Source organism: Coccinella septempunctata, chromosome 4 (genome assembly GCF_907165205.1).
Source record: "Coccinella septempunctata chromosome 4, icCocSept1.1, whole genome shotgun sequence".
NCBI lineage: Eukaryota > Metazoa > Arthropoda > Insecta > Coleoptera > Coccinellidae > Coccinella > Coccinella septempunctata.
The window spans coordinates 20,270,208-20,289,002 of record NC_058192.1 but is presented as its reverse complement, the minus strand read 5'-3'; the positions used below and the strand labels follow the sequence as shown (position 1 = coordinate 20,289,002).

General features: G+C 37.4%; 1 protein-coding gene across 1 annotated transcript in view; it reads right to left on the bottom strand.

Annotated features, from left to right (window-relative positions):
• Nucleotides 1-18,236, bottom strand: part of LOC123312218 (zinc finger protein Gfi-1b-like) — a 45,993-nt gene extending 27,757 nt beyond the window's left edge. The window contains exons 1-2 of the mRNA XM_044896530.1: nt 17,325-18,236; nt 16,354-16,535 (exon numbers count right to left, since the gene is read on the bottom strand). Coding sequence (XP_044752465.1) covers nt 16,354-16,535; nt 17,325-18,193 — 1,051 coding nt within the window. The 5' untranslated portion in view covers nt 18,194-18,236. The remainder of the gene's footprint in view (nt 1-16,353; nt 16,536-17,324) is intronic.
• Between the last annotated feature and the right edge of the window lie 559 nt (nt 18,237-18,795).

Here is an 18,795-nt window from a genome sequence, read left to right as displayed (position 1 = left end):
TACTTCAGTTTTTCATTTGGGTGCAACTTCATCCTAGTGCAAGAAAGGCATTTCATTGGCTGGTCGGTTACCGATGATTGTTGTCATTTCATTAACCTAACTCTACTGTACTGTAAGTCAGTTTTAAGTACCTAAATTATTATCTATATTATTATCAAAAAGTAACAACTCTTTGTTATTGAATTAGCCTTATTGATAATGATAAGGATTGTCAAATAAAGGGTACCAAAGTTTATAAAAGTACAACACTTACTTTGTAAGGTGTTATGCGAATTTGTTTTATTAATGTTGAAGAGGAACTTGAAAAAATGTCCTTGTTAGTACAAATATGGTGATTGATTGCCAAGCAGGTGGTGGTGATCTATAAAGAACACCCAACTTCTCAACAGAAGAAAAAAGTTTACTTGGTATTCAGTAATGAATTCGTTCAATTCTCAAAATCCAACAAAAATGGGAAGTTCTGCAACCAGTTTAACAAATTATTTTGAGTTAGAATCCCGTCCTCAAATATTTAAGTGGTCATTATAGGAGCACTTAAACTTAAGTTTTGGCCATTTAAATGTCAGTTAACAGCTAGTGCAACGAAATTTAAGTTAAGGGTTCATTTTAAGGGACACTTAACACTAAGTGTGTTTAGTGCAAACGTGTCCAAGAATGTGTTTAAATGATCTTGCTCAGTTTATGATTGAGATTTCAATTTACTCAAAATACAGGGTAATTCTGATGATAAATCAAATTTCAGCTTCGACTATTCACAACCAGCATTTCAATCAAAAAATTTAGGGAACCTGGATCATTTAAGTCATGTTAAATACGAATACCAATTTTCATTAGGTACTCAATGAGCTAAACTTCTGAGGTAAAAAGAATTGCAAAGCAAAATTATCCTTAGAGACAATCATGGCTTCGCATCCTATACTCATAATATCTCTCTGTAAAAACCCGTGTTATCCTACAACCACCCTCTCAGATCAAAACGAACATATTCTCTGAATTAAATACTTCCCACCCGCGGACTCTGCTCTTTAAATCTGAACCCACATAAACCAGGAACAGAACGTCGCGTCGTGAAAAGGGCGAAAAACAACCCCGATCTCAACGAGGAACGGACATATATTTGCATGTAAATAATGCAGGCTTCCTGTTAACTATAGCAGAGTTAAGGATCGTAATTCTTCCCGGAAAGCAAAGCTGGCGCTAAAACAGAGCGGAAAGAGATCGAACGGTCTGGCCGGTCCTGGTTTACGAGCGTCGGGACGCCTCTTCCGGAAAGCGTAAAAAGGATTTCAGGCGTGTTCGAAGACGCCACAAAATGGCGGAAGAACGCTCGCCTCAACAACCCTGTGGATATTCCGTTTTAGCGGCGATTTGTCTGGATTGCTCAACTTGAGGATTTTTGTTTTTATTTGGGATTTTGTAGACGGAGTTGACGAGCGTTGTCGATGATACATTTGAGTTCAGTAAAATATACAGTGGCGGCTCACGGTCATTTAACCAGAGGAGGCTGAAATTTTGAGTTGCAACCCCTTCTTCTCTGTCGATAAATCGCATAGTTTTTGCATATCATACTTAAGAGGAACACGTTCAATGATTAACTTTAATTGAAAATAGCTTCCAAAATATAGTTTATTGTCCGGCAAGAAGCAGCGTCGAGGTTCAAGTTATTTCATGCCAAAAAGGATTAACTGACTGAAATTATTTCCCTAGAGACTGTGGAAAATACTGCCTCCCTTTTCGTTGACATATTTGTTCATGAAAAAGTGTTTATTGTTGGGATTTGGAAGTGGCAATCCGTGATTATAAGCAAAAGTTCATTAAATAAATAATATATAATTAAAATACAGCAGTTAGTAAAATGAACTTGAACATTTTAAAGTGTTCATACAGGTTTTCAAAGATGGTGGTGATACTGTGTGGTAGAACTCATCGAAATGAACCCCATTTCACTAACAATTGCCTTAGTTGGGGAGCCCAAGAGGAAAATTCGAGCGTCTCAGATTAATATAAGGGGAGGATACCTTGGGCTCTGTAGAGTACCTCTATACTGAAAATTAGACCTGTATATAGGGGGAATTGTCTAGGACAGCCTGTCGGAATAGTACAAAAAAAAACGATTATTGTACATACTCGTGCATGTCAGATAAAGATAAATGTGGTTAATCACATGTTAAATATATATTCTCTTAATCTGACAATTTAACAGTGACGAAAATGTTTGGGAGAGAGAGCGCCGAACTTGCAAAAAAAGTCACGTGTACATTCTCGAGCGCGGTGGCTTTTTTCTTAATTTGAAGCTAATGATTCAAGAATAACAGAAAGAATATAATCAGATAGTTTCAGCAAGCCGAAACAATAAAAATTGGTCATAAAGGTCACAAAAATCAGTTTTTTTCGAATTATCTCCTCTTCTGGGCTTCAAATTGTTCTTGCATCCATTATAAAACTTGTAGAGCGTAACATTTTCTACAAATTTTGCCCGAAGAAATTTTCTCTACGTTTGAGATATATGGCGATGAATGTACAGGGTGGGCAAAATTCGTTGTCTACTGACGGGATCTCGAGAACTATAGCCGCTAGAAGAAAACGGATGACACATTCTCTAGCTCTTTTTTCATGACTAATCCAAATCAGAAAACAGAATCGGCCTAGTATTTTCAGATTTCGAGTTATAAACAAAAATTGAGATTTTGACGATTCCGAAAAGTTCTCTTAAATTTTTTGTCTTTGAACTTACAGATCTGAAACTTGAACTCTCTTAGGCACTTTCATACTTCAAATCTACTGACAAAAGATTTTTCTCCAATTCAAAAATAACAAATTCAATAAAATTTTGCATTTGAAAAAATAAAAGTTCACCTAATGATTCGAGAGGAAAAAAAATATTTTGAGCTCATCAGTGGATTCTATGTGAAAAAGTGTCTGTAGAATGTTGAAGTTTCAGATTCGTAACTTCAAAGACAAAAAAGTTATGAGAACTTTACGAAATTGTCAAACTCAAAAACGAAGTATCGTAGGAGGCTGCGGTTCTCACGATTCTTTGTTTCTCTAAAAAAAAACTGGCAATGTATAATTCGTTTTTTTCTAGCTGCTAGAGTTCTCGAGACCCTCTCAGTTGACAACGAATTTTGCCCACCCTGTACATTAGACTGGATTTCTACATTGACCTTGGCCTTTCGCATGTGTGGCTAAGCTCTTCGCCCTTTTCGTCCTCTAGCTCGAAAACAGTTAAGGGTATGAAAAATTGCTTCAGACAAAAGTTGTACAGAATTTTATTAGGTACAATTTTTGAAATGGATATATACAGAAACGACTAGAGGGCGATTTGAACAAAATGCCTAGTTATCATTTTCAAACTGTCAAATTACGAAATCCCCCCTGATTAGTGTCAGATTAATTGATCAACACGTCTGTAACACCGAGATTAACCATCTGTATGAAAATCAACACGCTCGAGTATGTACAAGTAACGATTTTTTTGCATTTTCGAAGGATCGCTGTGACCTTGCTTCACGTCCGAATTGTCAGTCTCTTGAAAAGTAGCTTCTTTTGGGTCCAATTAGCACATCCTCTATCAAATTGTAAGATTAGATTTTTTTTATATCTTTGAAAACCTGCAGATGCTGTACCGCTGAAAGTGCATACATCATGGAAACCTTTTTTTCATTCTACCATCTAATCTTCAAAATCCACGAATATATAAGTCTCCACGACGCTCGAGTAAATCCGGATTTAGCATCGTCGGCTGCCCAACCATTGTTTAAAGACCACTGTTCTTCATACAATGCCCCAACTACCTGTGATGCTTATACACAGTATTCAAATAGTCTCGGACATTTCGTTGCTAGGAGGAACTCTATTCCTGTGAATATTTGGACAGAATCCTTTCTCGTAGAAAGTAATCTCTACACTCTTATTGTGATTTAATGATAATAATAATGGAAAAATCTTCCAATCGCAAGGTGTGTACTCTTTGAAAATGGTAGGTTGGAAACACCCTGTATATCAGAGGTTTCAAATCGTTCCTATTCCAACCCTATTTTTGAACAGAGTACCTCAATCTGATGATAATTCGAAGTGATAAAAAACCATTTTTTCACAATTCACTTCGATGTAGCTGGTTAAAAAGTGCTGACAGTTGTATCGATCAGACAAACTCTACCAGCAGTTCGAGACCTCTCCCAGGGCCTCTCCAAATGGCCCGAAGCGTGAGAATGATCTCATCCTCTGCGGTATGTCGGCAGATGATTACAATTCGATACTAATATAATTATCGTTATTGGCTTTCCTAATCCCGGCTGCTAATGTTAGGGGCGCTACGGCCGTCTGTAACCCGACACCGTGGGGATGAAAAAGCGATGCTCTTTTGTCCGGCGCGTGGCTCAAAACTACCCCCCCGTCCTGAACTAACGAACTAGAAACGCAAATATTGCGTTGCGGTTTGGCATCGGAGAAATTTGAGTGCTAATCAGCTTAAGTAGTTCGTAACATGGATAGCTACTTCAATTGATTGTGGAAGTAGGTGCTCTGCGAGTGAGTATGTTGTGATTTTAAAGATCTGAGGTCATAAGTTCGAGCATTCAATGTAATTTCAAAAATCATGAGATACTATAGTACATCAATAAAAAATGAGTAAAATTTGTACCATTGAATACGTAATTAGAAGACTTTCAAATTGGGGTGTTTCACATGATATACTCACATACCCCAATGAAAAAAATCCATGACCTCATGACGGCCATACCAATGAAATAATATTTTTCGCATTTCAAAAATTGGGGAAGCAGAAATATCTATAAATAGATGGGTTTGAGCATTTTCAACAAAAATTGTTTTTTTGGAAGGAAAATTTATTCCTTACATTTGCATTATACTGTAGGTACATTTATTATGTTAGAAATATCTGAAATTTGAATAGATTATTCAGCTTCATTTTGAGTTCTTACAGTTCTCTACAGTTGAATCTTGATTGATGCCGAATTATTGTGTGACTAGCCTGAAATGATACGTTTTTGGCGCAAGTCATAGGTCAATTTTTTTTTAAATTACGTAACTTTTCATTCATAAGAGAAGAGTTTTTCATACACCCTCTAGGGTGATGGAAGGTAGGTGAATTATTTTAAATAGCAACCTTAACTATTTATTTTTGACAAACTTGGATAGACCTTTTGCTACTTAGGATAATGAATAGTTTTTTTTTATCAACTCTTTTCTTCTTTTCTATTATAGGAATGAAATGGTTAAAGTTATTGTGTTCCAATTTTTACTTTTATGTATTCTGAGGCATATGAAATGTACCTAAGGAGTGATTGATGCTTTTGAAATGTTATCGAAAACTTGGCTTTTTAGTAGGCTAGTGATTGATCAATCATACAGGATGTATTTGAAGGTGAGGATTGTTAGCTGAATTATCGCAAAGCAGTGGAAAAACCTTATCTCCTGATTCGACCATGTTGTTTCGTTTAGAAAAATGGCTTGTTCGATTTTTACGTGGTAATGAGAATGGAAACTTAGGATTGCCGAATTGTTGTCATTATTTTTAGTAACTTACACGATTTTATGAAATGGCCCATTTCAATACCAACCGACAGAAGAGAGAGGCAGGACACAAGTGTAAAAAATAGAATAATACTTCAAAATTTCACCAATAAAATTCGTCTAAATTATTCACATTTTTTTTCACAATGGGCATAACAATCTTCTTGTTCGAACAACAATCGTCGTAAAAATAGGTTGTAATGGGGAAGCATCATAACACTTTTCCAACATAACTAACATAAGAACTTTCAAGAACTTGCCTCGATTTTCTACATTTATTTTTCACCCTAAATTGCACGATACAACAATTATGATTCTCTCAAAAGTGACCTGATGCATCTTATCCGATGAACTTAGTACTGAACTGTTCATTATTCAGCCATATGTTTATGTTTTGTTTCATATTTGCGATGCCGGAGTCACCTTCCTCAGTCCTGTACTTGAAATTGAATGAAATTTTGTCGAACTTCTAGGGGTTGTATCTCAGCCATCTTGGATATTTCATATAAACAATTTTTTGTTAAACGACTTATTTTGATGAGTTTCTGTCAAAAAGAACCTCACCTTTGAAATCACCCCGTATCAAATGAAAATCACAAATACAAAAATGAAAATGTATAACACATTAGTGATACAGTCTCTCATATTTCATAACTTAAGGAAAAGCCATGTTTTTAATCACATTCTTCGACCTCAAAATACATGAAAAATAAAATTCCAATTCAATTAGTTCAATTACTACATCCTTATTATAAAACTAGTATTGCCTTTTGAAAATACTCAACCAATCTCCACTCCTCGAGAGGTTTCATGATGAACTCCTCAATTATTTGCTTAATTCAAAATAAGAATTCAACCTCATTTTTCTTAAAAATAGTGAATACCGAAAACAATAAATTATTCAGTGTATTACATTTTACGTAGGTACTCTACTCTGTACAGTTCTATCAGTAACATGTGTTATTTCTATGTATTGCTTTAAAAAATTCAGATCATCTGCAAGTATCTCAAAATTGTCGACTGAAATAATCTGCATTTTTTAGGTGTTCCTCGTCGCAACGACGTTTATTGAGTTTTCCAAAGTGATCTGACTGAAGAGACGGGCATAGATCCACGTAGCGGTCGTCAAAATAATAAATTAGGGGGGCCCCTCGACCCCCTACCATCATACAATAACGCGAGAATCCAGCATTCTTTTCTTGTTACCGAATCAATTAACGTCCGGACGCATTTCTTATAATTAGACTTTTTTCGCAATTAGAAGAAACCCCATTTTTAAAATTGCCACCAGGACCGACGTCTTCCGAAGGGTAATTTTGATTGTGTCACGAAAACAGCTTTTTTTCGGGACGTGCGTCGAATTAGCTCCAGGGGCGTGCTGAGGAATGAGACAAGGGGATGGTCTTTCTTTTCGGATGAATTCTACATTTAAAACTAGCAGCTCCATGAAAATTGTTGTTGAGAATTCTTAGGTTTTTGTCATCGATTTTTTTATGTTTACATATCGTTACAAATCGTTACAATTAATTCTGAACATTGTTTTCATCTCAAAAATTTAAAATAAAAATGTTTTATGAATTTCGTATCTTGAAATTTTCTAGTGTTGACTAAAAATTGACATTTTTTGATAACCTTGTATATTTTGAAATAATCGATCGTTCTGATAGTTTTTCTTAAGCAATATATATGGGGAGTCCGGGAGAGTTAAACCCCTTTTCACTCTGAAGCCACTTAAGTTGTATCTGTAAAAATGCTAGCAAGTAATTTTTTTACGTGAAATGCCCAAATAGGTAACGATAGGTAATAGTAGAGTGATGTAGAGATAAACATTTTGAGTAAAGCAATTCCTTCTTTAAGAACCGAAAATTGGCTCATGTCTTCCTAACCCATAGGAGAGTTGAACAGGGGGCGAGAGAGACTTGACCATAAGTTTGTTTATCAGCAAAAATACTGAAAGAAAACAATTTCCAATGACCAACGATTGTCTATGTCAAGGTTTTCATCATCAGATGTATCAGCGTATGAAATACATATTTTCTATTTCAAAGTCACTCTCACTTATTTCCGGGATGTTTTTTACTTTTTTGCATCTTTTTATATTTTTTACATTTATTTCTATAATTCAATTTTCTTTTTTTGAAGCAAACTATTATCTAAGCTCAGAGCGGGAAACTTGAACCACTGATTATGTCTCCCGACCAAAGCATGGGTCACGTCTCCCGCATTCCGTTTTAGTCCATTCAACAGATGTTTTCTTGAAACTTTTAGAACAATTATTAAAGAGGCTCATCGTTTGTAAAACAATATTAATCACTGAAAGCAATAAAACTAAATAACACCACGCACCTATTAAATTTTCCAGACAGTGTAACAGACACAAATTATTCAATTTCTTAGGGTGCCTACAGATTACTCTGACGTGACGTGGTCCCACGTCATAATGCGCATGATTCAAAAATCTACAAAGGACTTTGAGCGGTAATGTTCAAATTGTTCTGACGTGACGTGGGAAAGCACGTCTAACGTCACGTCAGGCCAGTTTGAACGCTTCCGCTCAAAGTCCTTCGTTAGATTTTTGAATCATGCGCATTATGACGAGGGACCACGTCACATCAGAGTAATCTGTAGGCACCTTCACTTCCTAACAACGAAATCACGTTCAACCCTCTCATTCGCGAACTGTTATGATGGCGGCCAAAATGGAGCCGCCACTAGTTTTGCCTTGTTACGAGTATGTCGCAAGCTATTTACGATACCGGTAGCGCGAAATTTGAATTGAAATATTTGAGGTGGTTCAAGTCTCCTACCTGAGCAAGTCTCCCAGACTCCCCCTATTCTTCGTAGAGTGTAAATGAAATTAAATTATGCAAAAAGGGTAATCAATTTTTTTCCACAGAAATCATTAGCATTACTGACAGAGTTCTACTTTATTTTTATTTATGATTACGTGTAGGTCGTGAAAAATATAGATTGTTTGATATTCATGTTAATTATTTGATACCTAACCGACAATTCTACAATGATTCATAGTAGTCACCGAAACTAAGTTTTTGTTTCTCAATGCATTTTCTTGATTTGAATTTAAATTGAAATAATGTTGTTGTTCTACTTTTCTACTATAAACTTATTCAAATTGCCTTAAACTGTTTCAGGAGGTTTCAAGAACGCACCTAAGGATGGAGTCTACTGCACCGCCCTTGACTACCAGATAAGTTTTTTAATTGCGAGTGCCTAGAATGCGAAGTGTCACTTTTTCCCCGGCCAATTACAGCCGGGGAGGAATCGAGCACTTTCATTTGTTTCCGAGTCCCGGCGGATTTTTATATCGTTAATTACTTTCGAGGCACGTCGTATTCAGTGCCCTAGAGCAAACGAAGAGGTTTTTTTGGTTGTCGGTTCCTTCCAATCGTTTCGGCAACGCGTCACGAAGTACAGAATCCCTCCAAATCTGGCTCGTATCCCAGAGAAGACCCTGCTGGCGAAAACGGTCGACTGCTCGTTCACAGATTCGGCCTGGAGACGATGATTTTTCAAGAAGAATTTGCACCTTCAATATATGATAAATACTAGTTCAGTTTATAGTTTGTTGCATCTATTATATTCCACTGCGACTTGGAGTCTATCATCAGAGCTGTTCCTCCACAGTTTCAATGAACTCCAGTATCTGAAAGAGCTTCAAGGAGGCTGAGTCCTGATTCATCCTAAAATTTTTTCGTCCAAAAGATTCCTTGCCCAGGTTTAAAATGGCGAGGTATTCTGTAACCAGGAGAACAGGAGATTCCTACAGAATCTACACTCTACCTATTCCCATCGTGGGTTTCCTAGGGCCTCACTCAGATCCAAATACTTCTTGGATCTTGCAATTCAAAAATCCCAAAGAAACATCTTGGAAGATTTCTGATTCCTCCAGAGTGTTTCTTTTATGTTTATCAGGAGTTGTGTGTAATTCAGTCTACTTGAAAGAACCTATCCGCAATCCTAGACATTCCAGTATTTATTTGAGAAGAAAAGAACTAGAGGCTTGAAAGTTCCATGGTACGTTAAAGATGTGATGCAATTATTAAATCGACATGTTTCGAGCTCTTTAGCTCATCTTCAGGAGTTTAACAATCATATTAAACTGGAAGCAAAACAACAAAATGAGAACTTACAAAAACGACAAAACCGAAACATCAAAAACTAATCGAAGTGGAAATACAACGAATAACGAGCTCAAATAATAAAAATGTTAAAAAACGTTCAAGAAAAGTAGTCAACAATTTTGAAAATTATAAATAATTAGTCTTACTACTGAATATGTCAAAAACGTTTAAGGAAAGCGATCAACAATCTTAAAAGTAAGTCTTACCAAGGAAAGAAACCAAAAACAAGAACAAAAACAAATAGAGGCAAAGAAAGGCAGAATGTCATCGGGTGTACACACACGAAAGTCTCCAATCACAACATTAATGTCATTGGGATTTTTGAAAATTTTCTTTTATGTGGTCCGGTGCATTTTCTTTCTAAGGTAACTCGAATAAAGCATCTGTTCTCCGTAATATTCAGAAGAGCCTCTTTGAAAATTCCAAAGCCTGCTTAACACGAATTTCCTTAACAGTATATTTTCCTTGAAACCAAGCAGCATTAAGTAAGTTCAGTAGCTGGATGGAAGGCCACATTGGTTATGTATTCGCGTTTGTGCTCTTCTAATTTCTTGTTGTTTTTGATAAAATGCCAAATTTGAACTACATTTTCAAAAATTATGGGGTTGATTTGTTTCAAACACAAAAAGTTTCCATAAAATCGGTCATAATTCTTATTTACATTTGGCACCATCAAACTGAATAATCAATTTTCGAAAACCAATTAAAGAAATTCCAGGGAATGAATTAAATTTATTATGTGGGCGCTTACCTCTTTCGCCTTAAAAAATAAATCATTTTAGTTTAGTTCCCCACCATGCCTAATCCTTTTCCGAAAGATCATCCCCTCCAAAGTAGGCACTTCCGGCGGAAATCCTCCGGATCGTCCTTCCCATTAATCGGAAACGCGAATTTTAATCAAATTCCCAGGCGCTAGCGGAAGCGGCAGGCATCAGACCGCAAGGTTGTTAACAGTGTAAAGTTATAACCCGACGCCTTGTCTAATTAGTAAATAATTCACTGGTAAGCCGCGTCGGCAATTAATAACGGCTTGGCTTTAAGACGCGCCGACTGAGAAGGGTTGCGCCGCTATATTTCACCAGAGCGAGGGCTGTAATTCACCCTGCCAGCGATATTGATATTAAAGAACCCTTAATAGACGTCCTTATAAATTAAGTCGACGAGAATTGACCCAAGGAGGGAGATGGAGACGATCTTCGGAACTTGGCAGGATCTGATTTCCGGTCTGCTTTACTTTATGGTCAGAAACGGGGGCATGAACGGAACAAAATAACTGTTACGATTAGTTATGATTTAAACTGAAAAATCAGACATTTTTATATAAGGTGGACTTCTGAAAACGAAACGGACGAGAAAATGCTCCGACACATCAATTTTTCAGTCAAGGGGAGCATTTTCATCAAATTCAAATTCAAAATTATATCCCTTCAACCCTAAATGTTACAACTCCAACTCTTATATTTCGAATAGGGAATGGGAATAGGGATTGGAAGGACTTTCTATTCTGAGTTGAGCATATTCAATATTTTTTCATTCAATTTATTCGTTTTGGGGATATCAAAATTTGAATTTTGTACAGAATTGGTCATTTCGATCAACATGCTCTGTGAATCAATCAAATTTTCACTAATTTATTCTATGGTTTCGATGAATGAATCGTTAACTCTCATAATTACACCAGGCATGAAAATATTACTATTTGGTTTTTTCATTAACAATTTAACTAAAAACAGTTTATTCATTGTCAGAAAATATTAAAAAAATTTCTTCATTTTTTTAAAATAACCAGCAGCTTCATCATCAAAATTGCAGAATAAATGAGTAAAAATTCGATTGACTTACACAGCATGTCTGAAGGAAAAGTCAACCTTGAGTAGATTTTTATATTTCTGTTTGTAATGTTGTATTTATATGTTGATTTGTTCACTGACTTCTGATTGTATTATTCATAGTTGAATTTTAGTATTCGTTGGACAATAAATATATTATTATTATTATTCCTAAAATAGATGCTCTTGATGTTTTTCGAGATATCATCAGTGCTGTATCCCATTACCGAGAATAAATCTACTAAAAGATTCAAAAACAAAACTATAGGTGCGATCAAACTTATAATTTCTTAGGGCTACTCGCGACTGTGTGACCTCCAGTGACTGAAGAGACCCAACCGTGACCTACAGATCCTTTCACACTCCTGGCATGGATAGTCACCAACCAGATCTGGCCGCCGCTGTATTCTTCTCGAGTCTCCACTATAACTGTGGACCAAAGACCCCCACTGTGATCTGTCTAACGCTAGTTGTTCCCACTTATGATCGGCATCAACTGATTTTAGGGACTGATGCAATATATCCTTAAACCACTTATACTGGCCTCCTGGTTTCCGAGCTTCCTCTTTGAATTCGCCATACAGATCTATTATGTCTTGCATCCTCAGAATGTGTCGGGCATCTGAGTCGGGCTCTAGTTACTTGAGTCTCCATTGTAATCATACTCGCGCGCTGTAAAACTTCTGCATTTGAAACTTTGTGGAACCAACTGATGTGCATTATTTGTCTTGAATGACGTTGTTGCGTTTATTCAAGCTGTTTAATGTGTCGCCTGTAGGGCGTCCAGCGTTGGGAGGACCACTGCTTTGTAAACAGCTGTCTTGGTCTTCAGATTGAGGTTGTGATTTTGAAACACTCTGTCCTTCAGCTTCCAGGCTAGCTCTAGTATTTATGAAGTTTCCCAAGTATTTGAACTGCTCAACCTGTTCTAGAGTTTCATGTTCCAGGCTGATATCTGTTTGGAGGCTTTCTGGACTCACCAGGATTTTGGTTGTGTCAATATTGAGTCTAAGGCTCGAAGCTTCGTATATATGTTTATAGGTGTCCAACATTATCTGTAGATCCTCTAGGTTGCTAGCGATATGTGCGCAGTCGTCTGCATATTCAAGTTCCGTGATAAAATTTCTACGGGTTTTTTTTGCTCTAAGGCGCTTCAGCTTAAACAGGCCTCTATCAAATCTGAATTTTATTCCAGCACCTCTTACGGGCATACTCATGTCAGCAATTATCGACACAGCTATGGCGAAAATATTAAACAGTAAACGCGCTAACACACAGCCTTGTTGTATTCCAGAGTTGCTTAAGAAATGGTCGGTTGAAGAGCCATTATGCTGTATTCTAGGGATGTTGTTGGTGTGGAGGCTTTTACACACCGCTAAGAATTTTTCGGATACTCCAAGGCGTCCTATGATTTTCCATAGCGCTCTCCAATTTACCGAGTCGAAGGCCTATAGATTCTTGATTGTTGTTCACGCACCTACTCTTGCAGCTGTCGCGGTGTAAAAATTAGGTCCACCATATTTCGATGGGGTCGAAATCCGCATTGGGTTTCAGATAAGAAGTAAGTTAGAATACATATCATCGCAAAATCACAATGATCCTCCGTAAAACCTTTTCAAGAAAGGGCCCTAATTGAAATTTCTAATAGAGCCCTTTCTTAAAAATTAGAAGTGATTTTATGAAAGACACCAATATAATCCCCGTCACTGGCGTGAATTAGTAAGTTTTCTTATTGCAAGAGGCTTCAGTTTATCCGAAAACCCTCATGGTCTGAAATGTATCTGGAATCCGCCAAATTTTGACAAAGCTATCGCAAATTGATTGGATTTTGGAGGTCATGTTTAAGAGGCTTTAGCCCCTAGCGCCCGTAGAATGCATTTTACGAGTAAGACCTAAGTTCTCTTCATATTTTGACCTCTATGGAGTATATGATGAATCCGGACAATAGGATCTGAATCGAACTAGCTAACCACCATCACGCGGACCATAAGCAGAAAGTGGCATCTACTCTTCCTCTGCAATTTGTTGGAACGTCTGAATTTAAGTTCTTATGATAATAGGAAAAGATAACTGTTGCTTCCTGAATTTTTGGTGCGAAGTTGAAGTAGTGAATTAGGTCCTTCTGCTGGCGGAGTACTTATGGTTGGAATAGCTTCTCTATTTTTCTTGTCGTCAATTATTCGTGGTGTTTATATGGCCAAAATACAGTTGTCCTCCTGTTCAGAGTTGGATTGGAATCGAATAAGACAACACAAATAACCGATTGAAAGAAAATTGACGCATATGTTGGAAAGGGTGTCATCATGATCTTTCTCTTCTACGAAAGAGGCCCATTCAATAAGCAATAACACTCGTGCACCTTGCGCACCAGGACGTCTCCGTAAAAACAACTCGCGATCATCCCCCGTCCAAAAGCGCAGCTTCGACGTTTCGAGTGCTGCTCCGGACCCTCTTCTCGCATCTGGTGCACCCCAACCTGTTTATCCAACGCAGGTTGGTCAAGTGCAAGAACAACAAGGTCCCGACACCCGAGCCGCGTCACCAGGCGCTGGGCGCGAACCAAGATTTTTATTGGGGGTGGCGGTATTTTCTCACGTTACGTTCTCCGTAAATATTTGGGAGGGCCCCCTAATTACCGCTGGTCCCCGGGGACCGGGGCCGCTACAATGCCGTCATAAATGCGTAACCGGAGACGTCGAGCCCCCCGAGAGGCGAGCCGGCTAATTTCAGGGGGATGGGGTGGCTCGGGTGGCTGATTGAATTGCGTGGAAAATATTCAGATCGGGCGCGAGAAGAGGCAGAGGTCATCATCTCCTAGCCTGAGGGCGAGGGTGGGAAAGGCGATGATACCGATGTTATTGTTTTGAATTATATGAAAGAAATATCACTTATATCAAGTTACCAGTAGAAGATATAACTTTTCGGACCGAGTAGCCTTTAGAATCATGATAAATTGAATCGTTACTACACCCACCCCTGTCTTTGAACAGTGATAACCTCGCTTTTGTCAAACTGACGACTGACGTAGATTTATTCAAACTTTCGTAAAAATCTCGAGATTCGGAAACTTTTCTTTTCTTACTTATGATATGGACGAGATTAATTTGCTAGTTACACTCTGGTGATTCGTCTTTCGTATGACATTTTCGTGGCCCTCAAAATGCTGCGGTTCGCTTTCAGATTTCAACTGTACAAGAAGAACTGGCAGCTCTTTTTTCATTTCTAATCCAAATCTGGAAACAGAATCGGCCTATCATTTTTAGATTTCGAGTTATAAACAAATATTGAAATTTTGAGGATTCCGAAAAGTTCTCATAACTTTTTTGTCTTTGAAGTTACAAATCTGAAACTTGAACCTTCTTAGGCACTTTCATACGTTGAATCTACTGACAAAAGATTTTTTTCCAATTCAAAAATTACAAATTCAATATTAAAAGTTTGCATTTGAAAAAATGAAAGTTCACCTAATGATTCGAAATAAAAAAAATATTTTGTGGTCATCAGTGGATTCTACGTGAAAAAGTGCCTGTAGAAGATTCAAGTTTCAGATTTGTAACTTCATACACAAAAAAGATATGAGAACTTCACGAAATTATAAAACTCAAAAACGAAGTATCGTAGGAGGCTGCGGTTTTCACCATTCTTTGTTTCTCCGAAAATGAGCTAGGAAATGTGTCATCCGTTTTCTTCTAGCTGCTATAGTTGTCGAGATCCTCTCAGTAGACAACAAATTTTGCCCACTCTATAGTTTGTACACCATAACTTGGGTAAAAACTTAACAACGGTTTATGAGTTATTGGAATTCTCATGATGAAAATTGTTAAAATGGAAAGTTTTTGAATATTTTTATTAAAAAAAATAATTAAACTGAAATCTTTTAGATTTATCAAAGAAAGACTTGAAATTAGAAAAAAAAAGCCTTTTCAAACTGTAGTTTGAATCCAGTATACTGGATTATTCTGTGACTTCTGGAAACAACACAAAAAACTGATAATAATCTTATACCTAGTTTGTTGGGATTGTTGAGAATTCATCAACATTAAATATAAATCATTAAATATGAAAATTATTTATCGAAACAGTTTTTTTTTCTATGCTTACCGAATGTCACCGAATAATCAAGCAGTTCGAAGTGGCTCTTCCTCATTATTTCAATATTTTTATAACTCTGAAAGTTTCTATTTTAAGTATAGGTAATCCTCCCTTTTTCTACGTAGAATCGACTGAAATAATGAAAACTATGCTTTTTAATTTGAAAATCTTGTGTTTTGATAATATGGATTTCCCTAACTCGATGATCTTCTCATAAACACCCTGCACATTTTAGGTCCGAACAAAAAATAGTGGTACTCTACATATTAGAAAAATTTCAAATGGTAAAGGGTATTTTTTTGGAAAAAACCTCTCTTGCAGGAATATTCCAAAAGATGTGACCTCCAGTTTTACATTTTTTTTTCATAAGATTCCCATTAACTCATAAACCGTTGAGTATTCACCCAAGGTATGGATACTGCAATAAAATCAGCTATCTGACGATGCAAAGATATACTGTGGGTGCAGTTTGAAATAGGAAAGAAGGCTGTTTCCGGTCCGAACATATTTTAGGGAGAAAGTTCATAGTCAAATATCCCCACATACAAATTTTCAGCACAGTGTGATTGGTTTGCCATAAACATCCAATAGGCCATATCACGGTAAATCACCCTGTATACTCTAATCACACACAGTGCTGGGAGATCCTGTATACCCACCTACCGACGAAGACCACAAAGAGTTGAAGATACGAAAGTTCATTAAAACATAGTTTCTATAGCAAGCATTGTAATATTTATTGGTAAAATACTCACCAGTGTGTATGTAGGTGTGCTTTTTCATATCGGATTTTTGATGGAATCTCTTGCCACAATACTGGCAAGGGTATGGTCTGGTGTCAGAATGTATCAGTAGATGTGTGGAGAGAGTTGACGATCTCTTGAATGATTTTCCACACTGTTTGCACTCAAATACTTTCTCCACATTATGCACAGCTCTGTAACAATAATGAAAATGCATCTGTACTCATTTCGAATTAAAGATTTACTCCAAAAAGCGAGGAACGTTTTGAAGCTCTTGACTTTCTCAAACATCTCATTTGAAATGTTCAGATATTGGGAGTACAAATTAGTTAGATCCGTACCTATCATTAGTTAACTCGTGCTGCATCCATGGGAGCAAACAGTTATCAAAAGGGACAATGCCTGGAGTATTTTTCAAGACTTTTACTATATGAGGCCCTTCACCGTCTCACAGTTCAGTTGGCTTGTTTTTGGATGATGCTTATGGATTTCAATTACTCGAAACCTGCTCGTTGATGCAGCCTTCCTACATGATTATACAAGAAGACTTTGCGGTTGCCGCCAAATCTTTGTCTTTGAGTTTTTTGGCTTTCCAGAGAGGCTTGTCTTCTCGCTGAAATCGTCAAAAACGTCCAAAGCAATTCCTACCTGATTTTTTTGGAGCTTGTCACTATAAACTTCTACAAGCATTCCATGTTACTATGTCAGCTGTATGTTTTTTCCAATTAAAGCAGAAAAAACCCACAGCAAAAGATGTTGAGTTGACATATAACCTAACGTATTCAACGCAGTATGAATTTGTATGAATGTGATGTGAGCTGAGTATTATATAGACTGACTAATGTCTAACCACCAAAACCAGCTGCCACTATGAGACATTAACAGCAGTCTGGGTCATTTTTTAAACCTAACTAATTTGTACTTCCAATATAAAATAATTAACATCCACTTTCGCCAAGACTATTCATATAATATTTACTCACCTATGTTGACTCAAACTGATCTCGTGTCCGAAAGTCTTATTACATAGTTCGCACGCGAATGGTCTTTTTCCGTTATGTGATCTCCTAGCATGTACCTCCAGGCCGTGTGGGGTAGAAAACATTTTCTCACACTTTATACAAGAATACACGTCTCCAATTGGCATCATACCAGGTCTCATCAGAAGGTGATGATGGTGCGGATGAATCGAAGGATTTGACATAAAATGATGCCTCAGTCTGTACAGATTCTCTGTCGTGTGTTGTTGTGGGTATTGACCATGCTGATTTTGACCGTTCGCCATCGCAGCAGCCATCGCGCTAAAGTACAGGGAGGAGGGCGTTGGTATAAAAGCTCTTTCTTCACCGTCCTTCTGCGTGTAAAGGTTTGAGGGCAAGAGACTGGGATGTATAAAGTTCCTTGGTAGAAATTGGGCCCCATACTCTTGACTGGTTTTCATCTGGGCGTCCTTGAGGAGATCAGCAAACTGTGGATACAGGTACGACCTCGTAACCGATACCGTCTCCTGATAACCCACCCTGTCATTTCTCTCCTTCGGGTTATCAGGCCTCAAAAGCGCACTCACAGAAAAAGCTTCGCACTTTTTCGTCGTCGTGTCGCTCTTTTGGATTTCGGTGACGGAGGGGGGTCTTGGGGATGGGGAGTTCGTCCTCGAGTTTACCGGAGAGTCTACTTCTAATTCGGGGGAGGTTACCGGCGAGGGTCTCGGAGACGTTGCGTCCCATTTGTGTATCTGACTGGATTTGTTGGAGGCCGCCTCGTCCCCGCTGTAACAATTCGTGTCCCTTTGGTAGCATTTATTGTTGTTGTTATTGGTGTGTTCGTCGTCTTCGTCATCCGATTTGGACATCAGACGGTTGATGCCGAACTTAATGATACCTGAAAAAAGAAATGTGTCAATGAACCTTTCCAGCTCTCAGCGATCAAAATTGATCATAGAAATACCAAACGAAATTGATTAATGTCTCATATGATTCAATGGTTTCGTTTTGATTACAATTATGTATTAAAGTATCCTGATTCTTCTAAGTAGCATAGGGGCACCTCTCAGAAGCTTGACTGAATTATACAAATGACACTGTAACACATTCTCTGTACAAAGTATTTCGGATAGTTATTTTTGAAGAGATTCATTTGATGTCGTATATGTTGTTTATAAAACTCTTCCTCACTAAATTTGGAGGCTCTAAAGGAAAGATTTTAAACATCTATGCAGATTTACATCAATAAGATGCCAGTTTGTTATTTTCGCGTGTTACAAAACTGTTTGAAAATCGAACTCTTCCATCGGTTCATATTTTCAAGGTAACTTGATTGTCACATGAATGTAGTTAAAAACATCTTAAGCATGTTGTAGCTGTATTTTCATTTAATCCGTTTTTGTAAGATGTTTTGTGTTTGTAAAACGAATAACTCGAAATTCCTTCTGATTCACCTGATCTAACTTCATTA